General features: G+C 39.4%; 2 protein-coding genes across 3 annotated transcripts in view; one reads left to right on the top strand and one right to left on the bottom strand.

Annotated features, from left to right (window-relative positions):
• The window catches only part of zswim7 (zinc finger, SWIM-type containing 7), a 19,202-nt gene extending 14,541 nt beyond the window's left edge, over positions 1 to 4,661 (top strand). Inside the window, exon 5 of the mRNA XM_044141367.1 lies at positions 1,599 to 4,661. Within this exon, the coding sequence (XP_043997302.1) occupies positions 1,599 to 1,709 (111 nt within the window). The 3' untranslated portion in view covers positions 1,710 to 4,661. The remainder of the gene's footprint in view (positions 1 to 1,598) is intronic.
• adora2b (adenosine A2b receptor) lies at positions 1,966 to 19,858 on the bottom strand. Of its 2 annotated transcripts, none has more exons than XM_044141358.1 (3): positions 19,123 to 19,858; positions 18,568 to 19,033; positions 1,966 to 5,520 (listed from the first exon to the last, which is right to left on the bottom strand). In XM_044141358.1, exons 2-3 carry the CDS (start codon positions 18,942 to 18,944, stop codon positions 4,845 to 4,847), a joined length of 1,053 nt encoding a protein of 350 aa, XP_043997293.1. In that variant the 5' UTR covers positions 18,945 to 19,033; positions 19,123 to 19,858; the 3' UTR covers positions 1,966 to 4,844. The 2 variants fall into 2 exon arrangements, with proteins under 2 accessions (XP_043997293.1, XP_043997294.1); XM_044141359.1 differs by having other exon boundaries at positions 18,568 to 19,030.

Below are 19,858 nucleotides of genomic sequence, written 5' to 3'. Positions count from 1 at the left end.
CCTTCATGCGTGATTTTCAGCAGCTGGTATCCATTCAGGGAATATGTAGGCTCAATCTTGGCTCAGTGCAATGTGGACCAGGTCCATCTTGTTTCAAAAAGTGGGTCAGAGGATACATAGCTAAGCTGCAACTGCAGAATGTGTTGCCTTTCCCATACTAGCAGCAAACGGTCTTCAGCAGAAACAAAATTCTGTATCTCCTGGATATTTTGAGGTACTTTGTGATAATAATAAAGATTGTGTTAAAAATAAAACTATTCTTATTTTTTTTTTATAAGTAACTGTATGGTTGGTTGTGAATGCATGGCACAGCATTTATAGTGAACACAAACATTAAATGAATAAATTCCCATTTAAGAGGATACTGCTTCATTAGAAAAAAAAAAGAAGTTAGATTTATATCACTTAACTGCACACACTAAACACATTTAATTGTGTTTTTGAATTTTCTGATTTATTGATGCTCTCTTGGAACAAACTGGATAAAATAGATAAATTGATAAATAAAGATTCTCATAAGAAATTTTTTACTGATTGATAAACAATACAAGCATATTGTTCAATATGGAAGCATATTAAAACTAGAGGCACTGATCAGAATGTTTTATCTACTTTCTGATCTCAGTTTTTATCTTATGTATTTTTCTGCAGAAACCAACTCTATTATTGATTCATCTTTGAAAAACTTTAAGAACATATAAGATCCACATTTATTATCTTTTGTCAAACAGTCATTAGTTATGATAGGACAAAAGACGATTGAATGACGTGTGTGTGAGTCGCTGTGAAATGGGGTGCTACTTATTTAAATTAAAATAAATGAAATATATAAGAAAAATTAAGCAAATACCATTAGCATTACTAACTGTAACTTCCCATAAGACTACCAACATTTTCAAATACAGCTTGTTCCATTAAAAACACTGGTTGAGCAACTTTGTTGTCCTTCTTGTTTCCTGGTGACAGTCTTGCTTTCTCTCGCTCTCATGCAGCTTAAAATAACACGTCTTTTAAAGAGATTTCTATCTATATGTGCTTCATCTAATTTAATTTTAAAAGAAAAAAAAGCACTAACGGTGAAAATAGCTGCGTTTTTCATTCTTTAACAACTTAAACACCAGAGTGTCGCTTCCACAAACAAACACTGGAAAATGACTGGAAAATTATCCATTTTTGAGTTTCCAAGCAGCTGGCCTTTGATCAGTCTAGTCCAGTCACAAGCTGATTTTTCCAAGCATCTGTATGCATAAATATGTCTTGATACAAACTAAACATTTCTCACGATCCAGTAATCAAGCTACTGATATTACACTCTTACAAAAATTAATAAAGTCTAATAATCCCTGTCATCATTTACTCTGTAGATTTCGGTGCAGAACTTGATTGATATCTGAAATTAGCTCATTTGCTCCGTAACTCACGCTCCTAGACTGGACGATTCTCAAAGGAATATTAGCAACAGGTTCCTCTGATGAGATCTTCTTGTTGGAATTACGGCCGACTGTCATTGCAGCTTCATATCCGTGACATTAATCATTTTTGCATCCACCGTCTGAGGAATGAATTTGTCTCTTTCTTTCTTTTTTCTTTCCTCCCAGTGCAAACACATCCTGGCCGTCTACCTGTGTCAGGCAATGGCTGTGACGCAACAGGAGAGTGTCTCTGATCAGCAGATGTCCGCGGTGCTGAGCGGGACCGAGGGCCCGTAGCAGCCCCCGCTGTATTTATCTGAAAGATAACAGATTCTACTCTGTTTTCTTTTAGAAATATTCTTGATCTCAAATACATACAGCTTTATTTTTAGTTGCTTTTTATCTTCCTATCCATCATTTATGGAGTGAGAGAACATCTGGACACCGAGGTCACTTCCAAACCATCTCACTGCACAGTCATGATTTTTTCTCATACGCTGCTACTAAATATAAACTTGTTGCTACTTTAAAATGTGGGAATAAAATCCAACCGTACCAATATAAACATTGCCTTTATTAACAAAATAATTCACCATACATACAGATTGCATCATGTTAAACTGTTGTAGTTTTGTGTTGAACAAATGAACTTTTGCCTCTGGAAAACGTTTGACCACAGTGGAGGCATTTTTCCTGATTAGTAACAACAAGATGGCACACAGACAAATGGATACTTGGGAATGAAAGGCAGGAATGTTGAACTTGCCATTGTTCGCATTACCTTTTAAAATGAAAATAAAAAATCAAGGCAACAGTTTGACATCAAGCAGAAAGCCAGACAGCTACAGTACTTATTGTCACACATCAGTCAACAAAGACGATAAGATAACGTTACAGTGCCGTTACAGTATAGATGTCTCCATTGGAATGTCTCTAAACGTTGCGACACTCCTGTGTTTTAGCCCTTGAAATCAGATAGAGGTGGAAATCAAGAAACGCAGAAAGACAGCAGCAGCATAGACCGAGGGCTGCACAGCAGAGCACTTATTTTACACCAGTGAAGCACACCAAACCAGGAAATTAAAATGTCAGTGCAATGTTCATTTGAATAGTGATGACTGTCAGGTGACTTTAACGCCTTCTGGTAGTTCATGGATGGCGTGACTTTGCAGAAAGACCTTCTTATGCAGCTTAAAAGCTTATCTTTGAATTATAATAATGCCTCTGTGTCTAAAAATATTTACTTTTCACAATCTCCCTTACTGGAATCTGGATTTACTAACCTGTTTTTGTTGGCACACATAACATTACTCGGCTGAGTTAAACTTTATCTTAAAGATTCAAATCGTTTGTTTTCTGAAATCAAATGGCTTGTGTCTGTTCTGTCTGTGGTTTTTAAGACAGACTGTGGGCGAAGGTTTGTAGCAAGCCCAACTCTTATACCCAAAGCAATGACAGCTATGAAGTCTTATGCAAGCCGCTAGAGGGACTTGTGACCAGAACCTGGTCGACGTGGAGTTACGTAAAGGACTCTGACTTGAGGTGTCATCTTGCATGATGTCATCGTGAAGCAGCTAAAAAGGCTCAATGCTGACTCAAAGTTAGTTTAAAGGGTACAATTCGTTTTCCACTTCCTGAGCTTACTAAGTCTGAAGAAATGCACATCACTGTAGGTGAGTTTTGCAGCTAAGCCAACTGTGCCACTTCCTGTGGAACACATACGAAGGTGACAGTTTGGTTTTTAGTGGTTTCAGTAAAATGCAAGGCGAAGAAAAGTGACTTGTCTCTTATTAGTTATTCATCCTTTAAAATATACATATATTTATATTTTGAAAGTGAGTTTCTGTTAACAGGTTATAAACAATCTTTGCATTCCCTAAATTTAGTATAAATCCAGATTAATTTGTCCGATAGGCTAAAGCTAATGGCTAGTACGTTGGAGACAAAAGCAAGACTTTAATAATTTAAAAACAACTCTAGCATAAAATAATCAGTTGTTTTCGTCAAATACTATTTAGGAACAGTTACTCTGCTGTTAAGGTTTCTTGGTTTCTGCTAGGTTAGCCGTTAGCTTAATTGTCCAGGAAGAACACTGTCTAAACCTGTCTAAAAATTCAAGATGTTAAGTTATTTACAGCAGGTAAGTTGCTAACTTTGAACCAACATTTTTACAGTCAAACTGATGAAAATAATTAATAACCCCAATTTTAGACCCTAAAATATCTTTAAAATGCACAAACTTACAATATTAAGTAATTAATTGAGGGGTTTCCTAACCTTTTTTACGTTTTTTCCCCATTGCATTTAGATTGGTGTATATGTATATTTAGAAATATTTGGACATAAGACATCACAACAACATTTTTTTTGTTACATCTTGATCATTCAGATCCTATTTATGGAGTTTGACCCTCGACCTGGTTAAGGTTTAGAATTATATTCATTTTACTTTGCTATCTCTGGGTTAGGATAATAAAATCAAAACATTCACTACAGTTACTAACCAGCAGCTGCTTGGGTTGTATATAAATGACAAGTTAGGCTTTGATGCTTTGAAGATTTTAAGGGCAATTAAAGTAGATAGAAAATGAAATGAATTATCATTCCTGTACATCTTGATTTTAGATAAAACTCGTCTTGAAAATGTTTTAAATGTAATTTAATGAACTCCTGTTAAGCAGTACCTCACAATTGAAAAAAGACCATACTGTCCCTTTATTTGAAAATTTTTAGCACTCTCCAAACTTGGTGCTTTTTTAATGAACCATGAGGTCAGCTTGTCTGAGCAAACTATTGTGTACTAATGAATGATATGCAAAGATACACACTTTCACCTCAATTGCTTCCTTCCGAATTAAATTCATAAAACTAGGCTGAAGAAAATGTGTCCTCCTCTCAGCAGATAGAAGAAGCAAAGATCTGTGAGCTGCAGAAAACCCACAGGTAAGAATAGCTACCACTGAACCTTTCTTTAGCTCCACAAGTACAGATGTAGCCCACACACGCACACACTCACGTTTGTTTGTTTGATCAATACATTCTCAAAGACAAGGTCTTGTAATAAATAACTTACTTTAACACTGGCACTGAATGTCGAGAGTATAAAAAACAGCAGGGCACAAAAAGAGGAGTGTTTAGTTGGAACAGGGTGAATTCAGAACAATAAATAGCATCTTGAGTTTGTATCCTCACAGTCCTACAAATCCAGTTAGCTTCAACTATTTAAACAAAACTCCTTCAATAACAACAACATAAAAAAACAAACAAGTTATTTAAGACTTGTAGTTGAATACTTCACAGACCCCCATCCCACCCCAATACAATTCATAAATAAAAGTCTACATTCAAGGTGGGATTGACATCGGTTCATCTTCACATTGTTCTGTAAACATTAGAAACCTCACGCCTTGACGTTGATGGAGTCCTCCGCCTCTATAGCAGAGGGTCAATGGTCACTGTGACCTGGTCTCTCTTGCGTCTGCTGCCGTTGGAGCTGAGGTAAAGCTCCTCCTTGCGGCAGAGGAAGTGCCGCACCAGGATTTTGCGGAAGGTGTTCCGGAAGTCCTGAATGCGGTAAGCGTAGATAATTGGGTTGATCGCGGAGTTGGCGTGAGACAGAATGATGGCCACGTACATGACAACCGGAGGCTTCTCCAGATCGCCGTAAAACAGCGTAAGGCAGTTGAGGATGTGGACGGGCAGCCAGCAGATGGTGAAAAGTCCCACGATGATGGAGAGGGATTTAGCGGCCCGGATCTCCTTCTGCAGCAGCCCCTTGTTCTGGTTGTCCCCATTGCCCACGCACTTGAGCTCAATCTGCCTCAGCTGCTTCCTGGCAACGGTGAAGATCTTCGCGTAGATGCCCAGCATTATGATCAGCGGCACCAGCACGCACACAAAGAAATTAAAGTACACCATGTACTGCATGTCCACCACGCTCTCAAAGTAACACGCTTTGCAGTTTGTGCTGTTGACCGAGCTGCAGTTCTCCAAACTTGAGTTCTTCAAGTTCCACCCAAAGAAGGGAATGAGACCGATGACAAAGGAGAGGATCCATAAAATAGCTATTATCTTTCTGGCGGTCTTCCCCGTCATCAACTCCTTGTACCTGGAGAAAACGAGGCACAGGTTAGTATTATTCACAAAGGTCACAGTGATCTCACGAAACACATTTTTATCCACAACTCACTATAACTCAAAGGTCAAAGTCACGATGAGATAATACATTCCCTGATCAATATTCAGCTTCGTGTTCAGGGGCAGAAGCAGAGATGGTCATTGTTGCTTTCTGTTTTTCTGAGAATCGGCAAAGAACGTGGAAAAAAAGTGAGCCGAAGGTGCAAATCTGCGCCAACAGCTTGAAGATGTGTCTGAACATGTGTGATGGTTTCCGGTCTTGAGAAGGCTTTATGGAAAAATCCTAACTTTCTTTTTGTGGAACAAGTTTTGCGAGGAAAACAATAGTCCAAGAGAATTGATAATGGAGTTTTTGTATGCAAAATCTTGCAAATGAATTTTGCTCTTGGTTTCATTTTCTGTTGCTCATGTGCACACAGATACAAAAGCCAGCTCTGGTTTATCAAACCTGGAAGGCACAGATAGAGATCTGCTGCAACAACATGAACCCAAACAGTCTTGTCTTTGTTATAGTCTACCTGATCTTAAACACTATAGAGAAAAGTGAGGATATCAACCAAAACATGCTGCAGCAGCCTCAAAAACAGGGTTTAGTCTGCAGGTGCTGCTTATCAAACAACATGGTTATCTAATCATGAACAAATATGAGCTCCACTATAAATAAAACTCCATATCTGATCTGTCTGAAAAACGTTACAGATCACTTTCTAAGGAATTGGAGGTCTACAATTCCACAGAGAAAACACTTGTTGGAAAGGAAATGAGGACTGCTGTCGCTCTTCCAGGAAGTTCCTCCTGAGGTTAGACTGTGAAAACATCGTTGGCATGTTAGATTTTACAAAAACACCAGAAAAGTGTGACCTGCTTTCAAGAGTTCTTCGAAACAAAATAGAAAACCACAGTTGAGGTTTACAAAGTTAGGTGAAAACAGACACAGACACCGTGTTTGGTACGATGGTAGTGACGCGATGCTTTGGACTTGTTGCTGTGTTGCATTTACTGTCGGACTTGGTTCACGCTCAAGATAGCAGAGTTCCAGTTATTGTAGTCGGACAAGTCAGCATTTCTAAATGGTGACACCCAAGTAGACATTGTCCGTAGTACCTCTTACTAACATAGTTTTCTTAAGCAAACAGCTTTTCTAATTCGTTCAGAATTAAAAGTGGTTTGCTTAAGAAAACCTTGATTGTAGATGCACTCTTACATGTGTGTCTTGAAAAATAAATATGTTTCTATCACAGCTTGCCACTGTTACTGTCATAAAGAAATGCGAAGTAGGTCTTACCACTTTCCGAGTGAAGTCTGACTTCGGGGAACGTTCCAGTCGATTTCCCCGACTGGGAATTCAGAATTTCTGAGTTCCGACGACAAATGGGACACCAGGAGCTACAGAACCGGGACTCGACAGATCAACCATGATCTACACACCAAAGACTTTCTACAATCAAAACCGAACAAACTGGACGATGTTCTACAGCTCAGCAACAAACCTACAACAGAAAAAGACTCAAAGTGCAGCAGAAAACCAAAGTGTAGATCGCTAAGAGATTAAAATGTTTGGTTGCATTATAAGAGGGTTGAGCAAAACAGATGGCTACAGCTGAAAAGCAATTCCTACTAACACTGAAAGAAAAATCTATAAATAGCTTAATGGAATCGAAGAACATGCTGTATTTTTATATTAGGTATTTGTTCTCCACAGACAGAATCTACATGCAGCCACGTCCGATGTGCCTCTGTTGAGTTAAAATGAAAGTAACACGTCTCCTGCTTCTTTTATTTGTATATCAAAGTGTGCGAGTCTTGGTCTGTGAACAGGAAGCAGGTGTTTTACTTGTTCTTTTCTTTCAAATCACAGATTTGTGCTAAAATCCTCCCATGTTTCAAAGTGATAACCAGTGACCTCAGTTCAACCTTATAAGTGGAGACACATTGTTGATGTTACCTTTACAAAATAGCTTCAATTTTTTATTTTTTTTAAAGTTACTTTTAATGTAACTTAGTTACTTTCCAAATCAAGTAATCAGTAATCTAAGTTACTTCTTCAAGGGGTAATCAGTAATCTGATTAAAGTTACTTTTTCAATGTTTGCCATCACTGGTGATCAAAACATGAGCAAGAACTTGCAGTAGGTTTCTCATAAAAATGTTCCCTGGCTGAAACTTGAAGCCCAGAGCTGCAGCTGTACATCAGGGCCGCTTGTAGGGAAGCTGGGTGAATCATTTTGGGTTCTGTCTTGAGACCGTCCTGACCATGTGAACCACGCTGGGAGCCCAACATGCCTTTTCCTCAAAGTGATTCAGTGGCACGGCCGCACGCTAATGACTCACGAGGACGCTGACGGGGACACGCTTCCAAACACGGGGGTCAGTCTGAGCTGGAGGTGTCACATGTAATATGTCTGGCTGCGAGTGCTGCACACTGAATAGGAAAGAACACGACGCTTTTCTTGACTAACACTGAGCAGAGCTCTGAAAGGATCAGGCATTCAGACTGATGTGTGCCTGCAGACAACAGAAGAGGCCTACTTCATTAATGTGGCACACTGCAAAAACACAACTATTTTTGTTGAAAATATCTTAGTACACTTGAACTGGTTGAAAACAAACTGACAAGTAACCTTCCAGCAAGATATAGCAGCTTGTTTTAACCCAATAATTAATTAATATTGATGAAAAAATGATGACGTGTTATCGGAAACATGTCTTGGTACGAGTCGAGATGCTGATACGACTGGTCCGATATTTACATCTGTATCAGTCCTGATATTGAAAAAAGTTCATCAGCTATTGGTGATAATGGTGGCAGATCTAATCAGTCTACTTCTATATACTTTATTATTTATTTTACATTATATTTAGAGTTCCTAATTGCACTTTCTGAACCATTTGAAAGATTTGACGCAGTTTATTTTTATATTTTTGTCCAAACTAGTCAACCTATTGCTTTTGTCAGTTTCTTTGTTATTTTTTCTTATATTTGCTTTTATACTCCTAATTGCACTGACTGAACAAATTGTTTTATTTTTACGTTTGACCAAGCTTCTGAAGCTATTGGTGTATTTAAGTTTTCTGTATTGGTGCAGAGTTATCAAATAAATTTGTAATCTGGTACATTTATGTCTTTTTTAAAAAAGAAACACTTTACTGTTTTTCTGTATCGGATTGGTATTGGCCGATACTAAACCTCAGATTTCTGTATTGGCATTGGAAATTTAAAAACAAAAGTGGGTTGTGCATCTCTTGTATAAGTGAAATTGTCTCCCAGTGGATCTAGTACTTTTTAAATCAACATTAAGGAACTATTGACTCATAACAAGCTCTTATATCTTGCAAAAAAGTGAGTTGTAAGTTAGTTTTGTTTTATTTTTAGTGTACCAATATATTTGCACTAGAAACTAGGAAATAAAGATAGATTTGGGTTTTTTTGCAGCTTCCTCCCACTTTACAATTAAGTCCTACTTTGTGTTGGTCTGTCACATTCAATCTCAATAAAATACATTGAGTTTTTCTGTGTATACCGTGAAAAAGTCCAAGGCCTTTTACAAGGCTTTGTTTTGTAACTCCTCTGGCAGTACTTCTTGGATTTGGTCTCCGCATTAACTGGATGGAACAATAGCATAATATGATGATAAATGAACAATCGTTTTATTCTGCGGAGCTGCGGTGATGGAAATGTGGATTTAATCTGGGCTTCGTGACAGAAAACCACTGTTCTGGTTTTACAGGGGATTTGATTGTAAAACAAAAGTCAGGTTACCATAACAGCAGAAATTATTTTTAATCATTATCCCGTTCTGCCGCTTCCTTTTTATAATTCTGATACCTATGAGTTTATGAGCCCTGGCTCTGTCCTGTGACCCCTGCTGGGGCCCCAGCGGGACGCCCCAGGGGGCATAAATGATAAAAAACATGCTACCCAAAGCAGCCCAGCAGAGGAAACCACGGAGCTCATCATGGCCTGCGCTCTTCCTTCATTACCCACAACATCCTGCTGTTCGTCTCTGTCGCCCGCGCCTTCTTCCTTTTAATCACTAAGTACAACGGCAAGAATGGGATCCGCTTCCCAGAGGGCCCATCTCCTGAACACCGCCCCCCACTCTGCAGCGAGCAAACCAGCGGCTGAGCGGATTAGTCCTGGCATGACGACAGCCCGCCGGCATCTATCTTTGTTCTGCTTTCTTCCTCAAACTCCACTTCCGCCCCCAGGGGCCATCGACCTGTGTCACGCCACACGCAAACACGGCCTGAGCACTCCCAACATCCACTTTAAAGTCCAGCTGCGTCCACAGCGAAACCCCCACAACTAACTGGTGAGAAGAAAACTGGTGCAAAGTTCCTGCAGGAGACAAACTCTCTGCTGTAAATCTGTCTGCACATCTTCATTGAGTCTTCTGGTTAAATACTACAACCGCAGCCTGATTAATAAACCAACCACGAGCTTCTCAACTCCCAGTGATGCTCTGTAAAGACTATAATAGCAATATACTACACTAATATAATATAGCACAGTAAATTACTAAAACCTAGTTTAGCTGGTTTAAAGTCCTTTAATGAGATATCAAGAATCCGGCTGCATAGCATAGCCAACTGCTGCATTACAGGCTTAAAGAAGCCAGGTAGCTAGTTAGCATCGTTAAACCATTAAGCTAGTAAGCTAGCTTCTCTTGAAGTTAACCTTTTGCTAGCTTTCAAATTAGACAAATGACTGTAATTTCCAGACAGACATCCATGTTGTGGAGAAAATTCGTGATGCAATAAGCTTTTAAAAAGTGCTAAATTTACCAAGTGCTTTAAGTCTCTGTATAAAAATCTAAATAAGTAGCATAATATTATCAATCAATCATATCAATCAATATGTTGTTTGAACAGCAGAAAGAATAACCTCAATTTTCCATGTGTACAAACAGACTGTGTAAGTAACTCTCTATTCAAAGGTTAATAAAGTAAAATTTTTCATAAACAACCATAAGATTTGTTTCTCTTAACTGTGTTTTAAGACAGTAGTAGTTAACTCAGTTGACCCGTCTTAACTTTAGTTTCCGGGATCAAGTGATCTGGATTCAGTCTCTATGTGTAGTTATTTAAAATAGGCAAGATAGTAACTGTTTATGATCTTTTCACAGAAAATCTTGAAGTATCCCTTTAGGTTCCGACTGTTGAGTCCTGACTAAAAACACACAAAATTGAAGAGCCACTCATTTGCTACCTGGACAGAACTAAACAGACCATAAGGCAGGCTTTAAGCTTCTTCTGTAGAAGATAAAATCCTCTCTGCAGCAGTTCGTCGATTAGAGGGAACAAAGCAGCGTTTAATAAACAGGAGAGAATCAACTGGTTGATTATGTTTGTCGCTGCTCAGAAACACGGATCAGTTAAAGGAGGCAACGTGAAATAGTTCTGCTTTGGGTTATCTGCTGTTTTTAAAGCAGCAGATAAATGCAGTGATAAATGAAACTGATTACATCATGATCTCTCAATGGTGAAACAGGTTTTAGGTTTTCTATGACTTTGATGGAGGGTTAATTTCGAGGCTTCGCTGAAGCTGAAGGTCCTGCTGAAGGAATTTCCCCTTAGTGGTGAAAATGTCATCGCTGATGGGGGTCGACCTCATCATGTCGGGCTCAAGTCACTTCCAGATTCGATTTCTCTGCTGACTGATTTATTGACTTTAAGATTCTTTCACCACAGTGATTCAAAATGTTCGTGTTTTTACATGGAATTGACTGAAGTTTAACATCTGAGATAAGATCAAACAAACCAAGAATTTAGATGCACTAATTTTAATCAAAGACACATCTAGTTAAAACAACAAAAATCCTAAATATAGACAAATTAGTCTATTTTCTTTTGTAGTTTAGTTGATGACAAAGAATCCTAAATTCATATTTTATAGTTTAGATTAGTGTTTTAGTTTATTTAAAAGTTTCTTCCTAATTTATTACTTCACTAATAGTTTTTTTCCTTCTCAAAATTAATCCTAATCAATATTTATGTACTTATTAGACATATAAAACAGTTTAATATTTAATAGGATGTTGTGGAAGTATTCACCTGCATGTTTTGAGATCCTCTGGGCTTGATTCTTGAATCTCCCATGGCAACTATTCAGTTGAGAAATAGCGTTGCCTTTGAGATGCAGTTCCTCCTTTGGGCTGCCGTTCTCCCCCGCGACTCTCCCACGCAGCTCCTTCAGACTAGCCAACACCAATTAGCAAACACTGGTGGAACTGCATCTGCTCAACTCTTTATAGGAGCTACTTCTCAGAGCAACACTGGTAAAAACGCTAAAGGGTTAACTGAGGAACGATGTGATGACTTCCTGAAGGTGGAGTTTCAAAACGAGGAGGACTTTCTTAAAGAGACAGAGGACCAATTTCAAGACGCTAAATTACGGTCAAATTTCATATTTGATATATACAACATTTTTATAACAAACGAAGGCAGCAGTGATTTGATTGTGTTACAAAACGGCACTAAGAGGCTGGGGAAGACTGATAAAATCATAAAATCGCGGTGAGATGAACAGCAAAGATATGATTATTGTAAGAACGAAACCAAGAAACCCACCATCACACCCGCTCCTCTCCAACAACACAGAGCTACACACACTGCAAGGCTTTGCATCGCACTGCAGCTCTTTGCATTATGTCACAGCTGATCCTTAGAGATGCAGCACTCCTCGACTCACGGCACACTCTGGATCCCAAAGCTGCACTTTTCCCCATCATTGTCCCTGTGACGAATCTGTAAACAGGGATTGGCTGTTTTGAAGTCCAGCCAAAACATATCAAAACCATATCTGCCACCAGCAGCGTTTCACCTCGTTCTTCAACTCTAAATCCGCTTCATTGCATTACGAAGCCGCGACGCAGACACTCCATCTCCGCAAAACACGACCCAGTAACACAATATTTGTTTGAGTCAGACACCTGGGGCAGAGCGAGGTGTAATTTTCTCTGACAGATGAGGGTACAGATAATTCTTAAGAGTTGTCTGATGTGTCTGAGTTGATCTCAGAAAGCAGCCAGAGGGGCTGTTTCTGAGAAGTAAGAGCAGCAGGGCTGGAGTTGTGGGGAGCCACCGAGTTGTGGCTCGGTTATATTGAAGCATCTGGCCTCTCTCATCATTTCTATCTGGGACAGAATCGTGGCGTTTCCAGGCCTGCAAACTGACCAAACTCGCACACTAACGCCTCTGGCCGTGTCACTGAGCTCAACATACACACTGATCTTGTTTTCCGCATGTAGAGCCTGCAGCTGTGTGGGTCGGGTAACTACTGAGCCGTCAACAAGCGTTTCCTCCTTACAGATTTCTTTTGTTTCTGCTTTTTCTTGGCAGAGCTATCAAGCGTTTGCAACAGCTGGAGGAGTTTTGACACGCTGTTTTAATTCAGGCGCATTGGAGAATTTTGTTTAAAGCTGCGGTATGTAACATTAATAACTTATTAACAGATAATCTGCATTGGAAATAAAACAACAAAATCGACCTCCTCTAACCCTCTTGCTGTGGTCCTACCGCCATCTGCAGAAATACAATGCTTGGTCAAGAACAACCAACCAGAGGGGTGCTGTGGTGGCACAGGGCCAAAGCACCGCCCACATATGGAGGCTTTATTCCTCAAAGAGGACGTCACAGGTTTGAGTCCCAGCCTGGAGACCTTTGCTGCATGTCTTCCCCCTCTCTCATTACCTACTTTCCTCTCTGACCACTCTCAAATAAAGGCCGCTAGCGCCAATAAAACCATAAAAAAACAATCAAACCCAGCCAGTACCGCATACACATGTGTGATTGACAGCGCTAAAACTCTCCTCCTGCCTCCGGTTGGTTGTTTTTGTTTGGGGACAGAGCATTTCTGCAGATGGCAATAATAGCACTGGGAGGAAGTTGATTTTTTTTCACAGATCATCTGTCTCATACTGTCAGGACGTAGTGAGAGTTTGAACAAATATGCAAAAAGATACATATTCTTGTAAAAGCTGCATACTGCAGCCGTCGGGTCACTCCACAACATTTCCAGGTTAGACATTTCAATGCCACCTTATGTCACTTTCATTCTTACACCTTGCATAGAAACCGTAGAGTTCAGAGTCAAAGAAAGCAAGAAAAGTTGTCTTCATGTCACGGTATCCATCACACTGTTGTTGTTTAATCTGTAACTACTTTAATGTTTTGATAGTGATGGCTGTGGTGGAGACAGACGCATGAAAGCGTATTGCCATGAACAGGCATGAACAAGTTCAGTATGTGCAAAAATCTCCAGGTTTTTGCCTTCGTGTTGCTCTAAACCAGACAGAGCTCCACATGACATTGCTGTCTCATCTGTTTTGGTTTATTTTTCATAAAATGACCAATGCTGGCATTGATGTGTTGGTAGTTTTTATTTTAGCTCTTTCAGTCACGTTGTCAGAAAAACTCGACTTCTTTAAAACCAAAACCAAAAGATTGATAAGATTCAAGTTACGATTGAACAGGTGGGTCGGTATATTTCTAATAAGTTGCTTTGGATATATTTTCCCCTAACAAATAAAATCATAACTTTACAACAGGTTTTTGTTCATCTTCGATATAAAAATTTGAAGTGTTGAAACAACTTATCGGATTAATCACGATTAACCTATTATTGACACAATCGCCAACTAATTTAGTAATTGATTAATTTTTAACTGGGATATACAGAAAAAAATGCTTTTTGGTGAAAATAAAATAAGCATTTTCAGAGCAAGTAGTTTAGCCAAAACTGTACAAAAATATTTTACATTTAATGTAAAAACTCCCTTGACTGTAAATATTTTTTAGGCAAAACTCCTCAAGAAAATAGCTTTAGCGTCACCCGGTTCAGGAATGTGATGTTTTTGCATTTTAGGCAATAAGAAATTAATTTCCTTATTTAAAAATTTATTTTTAAAAATACTTAAGTGGTTAAATGAAAAATCTGCAAAATGTGCCTTTTAAAAAAATTATTCTGACAATTAATCGACAGATTAATCGATTACTAAAATAACCATTAAAAAAATTGTTTGATTAAAAACAAAGCAAACTTGTCGGGACTCCTCAGTGCCCACAAAGCAAAACTTTTCAGAATGAGAACATTTCTGCAGGATTCTTCGAGTGTTTTTGTGCTCTCAGAGTAACAACAGTCAGTCTTTTCTGCATGGGGGGAAGCGACAAGCTTCAGCTTTTGCTCTGTGGGTCAGAAATAGACGTACAAATGGGGGACTTTACAAGCCGCTCGCTCGGTGGCAGGAAACTTTCATCCAGAGTTTGTGTCAGACTGTCCTTTCTTGCCGGGGTTTTTGAGCGTAATGGAAATGACAGCGGATCCGACACGGCACGAACGGCCCCCACAACGCGCCGAGAGAGCCGGCAGCTCGCTGACACGGCCCAAAAAACAACACCACCTGCAGACAGACGCTTCCCATCTGATCACAAAGCTGCTGCTCCTCAATTCACGGAAATATCAAGCAGCACCACGCTGTCCCTGCTGGCGGCTCGATCTGTCTGTTTCTGTTTTCACGAGAACACACACACACACACACACGCCGACAGAGTGCAGCTCACTGGCCTCTGCTATCAGCTCTGACACTCAGTGGCAAGTATCGATCCAGAGGCTTTGCCTTTTGTCTCTGATCACTCAACCCTGTTTTATTTTTTTGTTTGTTTTTGGTAAGTGCAAACAATACATGTCAGTAAATTCAGCCTTTTCTAAAAAATTTTTTTTTTTTTAAAGACAAAAAAAGAAAAGAAATGGGACACTTATTAGTTTTAAATATTGCTAAATATTGTTCTTTTATTTTATCAGAATAAAATACATTTACTGCTAATTTTGTTGGAACCATGTTCCAACAAAACATGGTTGTTGGAACCATGTTTTGTTCCAACAAAACAACATGTTTTAACATGATAAATGTCCCACCTGATGGGACATTTATCAAAGCAGAGTTAATTGATGAATCAGAAGCATTAAGATGAATTCACGTCTACATTACTGCTTGGGGGAAACTTTTGTTTGCGATGATTTTCTAAGAGTTTGTGTTTTTATTGTTCCGTCTTTGTGTCCGTCAACAGAACACAAAGAAAAAGCAGCCAGGCGTCGGTGTGGAGCAGAAAAGCACGGAAATCAACCGTGAATGGTTTTGGTCTCTGAGCCCTCGGGCAGCGCAGCGTTGGAAACAGATTAGCGGAAAACACGGGATGAGCTCAGGAACCGTGCTAAGCAGCAACTGATGTGTCCTAAAGTTAAATCTCTACCAGGACTCAAGAGCTCCCTTATGTGTCAACTTTTACAGAAAATCACAGTGTAGGATAAAGCTAAACCAACGTGTTAACACACCTTTACAGTAATCAGTGACTTAAAGCTAAAAATAAATAAATAAATAAATAAATAAATAAAGAAAGAAATACCACCTGCTGAAATCCAAGGATGTTTATTTCAAACTCAGCCTGGAGTTTACCATGAACCCATTTGGTGTGAAATTTAAAAGCAGCATTTATGTTGGACCAACGTTTAGCTGTACTGGTGTAATGCTGCACTAATACTGATTTCTGACTGTCTTTTGTGGCTTCCTCAGACAAATACATTCAGCTGAACCTGGGTTTTAATTTACTCAGTTTGATCCCTGTTTATGCATAAAAGCAAGCTTCCTCTGCGTTTCATCTGAATTTTCTCAACTAGATCTAAACATATGCTGGTTTTTATGCATTCAACTTATCTGTCAATGCGAATCACGGCAAAAATTGGCAAATTTTGATTACTGGCAATTACAATAATTGATGCTCCACTGTACGTTTGGCATTTAATTCACTCACAGAATATGTATTAAATTGCTGAGTTCAAATGCCAAACGCTTCCAAAGTAAAACCTTTTCCTACCAACCATCACAACATGTGATGTAAAAAAAGTTAGCAAAAAAAAAAAATCAATGATTGTTACTCAGATGTCAACCTGTTGGATTTCTGTTGCTTTACCATCAAATTTAAATCAAATATGTAAGGAAGTAAGAAGACTTTCTTCATCCTGGCACTTGATGAATTTCAAAGGACTGGCTGGATAAACCCAGAGTGCAATAATGCAATTATCACTCCAAGCTTATATGAGGTAATAAGCTTCATAGGGGATTCAGAAGAACCCTGATCTGATTCTGCTCTGTGCGTCTCTCTGAAGACAAAAACCATTCATCTCATATGAAGATGGCGTGAGTGGAGATCTGCATGCTTCTGCTTCTCCTGCATTTTTAACAAATGTGATTAAACAGGCGAGTGGCTCTCAGCTGAAGCTGCAATGCTGCAGATAAATGATCATCATGATGTGATTAATTAGAGCACTGCTTGGTGGGATTGAGGCTGAAACTCATTTCACTCCTTAACCCTCAACCTTAAAGGAGAAAGGGGAGTTTGGTTTGTTGCTGAGGAGTAAATAAAGATGTATAGGGAATGAAGAAGCAGAAGATTTAACGTCGACAAGCGAAAACAACTCAGATCTAATCACTGTCAATTATTGGTGATCAAATTAAAAATAGCAAATCTAAATTTTGAAAAAAGTAATACGATATAACTTTAATTTCTTCTCAACAAGCTAATAAAGTTTTTAATGTTTTATCAGTACAGATCCAACAATCCGGCTGATAATGATTCATGTTGTTTTTTTACCCCTCCAGGGGGTTTTTTGTGTCCCTTATATGAAAGTAGGCTGACAGGAACGGGGGGAAAACATGCAACGAATATCGCCGGGACCGGGAATCGAACCTACGACGGCCGCGTCGAGGACTCAAGGCCTCCAACCAACATGGGTCACGCTACTCCCTTCCCCACCACGGCACGCCCTTGTTTGTTTTTTTAATGATCTCTGACATGTGGAGTCTGCCCTCAACTAATCCCATTTCTGCTTTTTTTAAATCATGCTTAAGACTAAAATAGAAAAGAAATATGCTGCTCACTCCTCGCCAGCAGCATTACAAGTTATTACAAGATCGCCACCAAACCTAAACTCTTCATTAAACATTCATTAACATTAAATAAATCATTAAACTCAAAGTGCACGTGGCGAAAATCCTTTTATAAACACATCAGATCTTTGCGCTTGTAAAATATTGGGCTCCAGTTACGAATCAAAGTTAAAAATGATCAGGCTGATTGATTGGTGCATCTCTAATTGCGCAACATTACTCCCAGTGATAAATATATGTACTTAGTTTAATACAAGCCGTCATATTTCATCATACTTTATTTCCTTTAAACATGTTATTACTATACATGAAACCTGTCATTTTATAAACTATGTAAAATGTAAAAACGCTTTAAATACTTTAAAGTAAATCGCATTTGTTTAAAAAGCATAAAAAATACCATCCGCCTCTGTGACAGTTTACAGGATATTATTAGTCATCTTGTTATGATATATCAGTCGTGCCCTGGTCCAACTCATATTTTAACCACAATTGATTTTCAGCGGCAAAAGACAAGTAGGAGAATGTAGGCTGTGGCTTTATCCTGCATACTGTAATGAGAATACACAAAGACGTTTTGACAAAATTTTGAAAGAGAGAAGGAAGAAAAAAAGCCTTACATTTTTTCCCTCATAAATACAAATCAAACCCTTCCTGAAGAGATAAAACGACGGTTTTATAAAACTGGAATTATTTTTAAGAATCTCTGCTTGGTGTAAAGTAAAATTATTTTTAGAATCTTAGAGTTTGAAGTAAAGAGACGATCTGATCTATTCAAAGCAATCCTTAAACTAAGCAAACATCTGCTTCATCAGCTAGCTTCATTGTTATGCCATGTTTTATTAAAATCCCCAACAACCCTTCATTAGATAGAAAGAAATGAAGAGAAAACGAGTTCCGGCTCAAACGCAGATCATTTTTATTATGTTATGTTGTCCCCCTCGTACGATGACGCCTAGGGCAGAGATCCATAATACCACCTCTGGGAGTTCGGGAATTCAGTCCAAGTTATGAGCTTTCCCTGCTTATGTTTGCCAGAATAAAATCCCCGTCAGTGACAAAGCGCGGACTCACCTCAGTGGGATCTTCACCGCCAGATATCTGTCAATCGCGATGGCCAGCAGGCTGAAGATGGAGCTCTGAGTGAGTACCAAGACGAAACAGGCGAGGAAGAGGCAGCCGTAAAAGTTCAGGCACAAGCCGACGCTGATGATTATGGCGAAGGGGATGGCGAGGCAGCCGACTAGGATGTCAGCCACAGCCAGAGACACCAGAAAGTAGAAGGTGGCGTTCTTCAGCGTGCTGTTGATCGCCACAGCCCAGCACACCAGCACGTTGCCGCATATGGAGAGGACAGCGATCACTGCTTCAATAGCGATGTATAGTGCATTCATCTCAGTAGAGTGCGTCCGGCCTGAAATCTGCAGGTGGGTTACATCAGTGACGGTCATCCGCGACGCCTCTAGTCCCAGAGAAGGCAACAAGTCTGTGTGCTGTAATCCAGCAATACTCCACAAGTGGCTGCAGGAGGTGCCATCTGCTGCGAAGTGAGGAGGGCACTTTTAGACGAGATGGTTGGTGGAAACTTGACCAAAAAAAACCCAAAACCCGACTATCTGTGTGACTTACCTTAATGAGATCACGCATCGCTTCTGGATGTCCTCACACAAGCAGAGGAGCGACCGAGCAGCATCTGTATGTCCGGCGGTGTTGGCAACAGTGTGTCACACAACTTCCCTCACACAGAGGTTTTCATGCAGAGAAGAAAGCGAGAGAGGGCGAGGAGGGAGGAGGATCACTTTCACACAGGAGCCACGCCCCGACACACACGCTCACACAAGCAGTTAAAAAGTACTTTTAAAAAGGGAGAAGTCCCAGGAGAGCGCCGGTGCCACGCTGTGCGTAATTACGAGTCTGTTAAAGCGGCATTCAACCACTGTTTCCACGTGGATTTCCAGACACGTAATCTCTGACCTGTGTGCGCGCGAGAACAACCACGCAACCTAAAGTCGATACCACTGGTTTCCATCAAGCACTCATGCGAGAGAAGTTCAACTCCAAACTTGTGGGTAAGACTTTATTTCAATAGCGATGTGTATAAGACTGACAGGACATGATGGGATGAGCACGAAGGAGTCTTCATGAATAATTATGTCATGAAGTCCGATTCCGTAAATAATGACACTTTAATGAACTTCTAATGCAACTTTGCATTAAAAGTCCTTATTTTTTATGTCTTTCTTAAATGTTTTGTGTGCTTTTTTTTGTTTGTTTATTTAATATCTGTGGTACAAAAATATTTGTCTTCTACAATCCTTGTTCATGTGTGGGATTTTATACTTCTATAATGTTCGAAAGAGATACA

Source organism: Gambusia affinis, linkage group LG15 (genome assembly GCF_019740435.1).
Source record: "Gambusia affinis linkage group LG15, SWU_Gaff_1.0, whole genome shotgun sequence".
In the NCBI taxonomy this organism is placed as follows: Eukaryota; Metazoa; Chordata; class Actinopteri; order Cyprinodontiformes; family Poeciliidae; genus Gambusia; species Gambusia affinis.
Note: the sequence above shows the minus strand (reverse complement) of the source record. Positions and strands in the feature narration are given on the sequence as shown.

Excerpts from the sequence above, each read along its gene's own strand:
- adora2b (XM_044141358.1), bottom strand. The coding sequence starts at position 18,944 with ATGACCGTCACTGATGTAACCCACCTGCAGATTTCAGGCCGGACGCAC. Across the intron at positions 5,521-18,567 it reads GCGGTGAAGATCCCACTGAG|GTACAAGGAGTTGATGACGG; the intron begins GTGAGTCCGCGC and ends CGTTTTCTCCAG.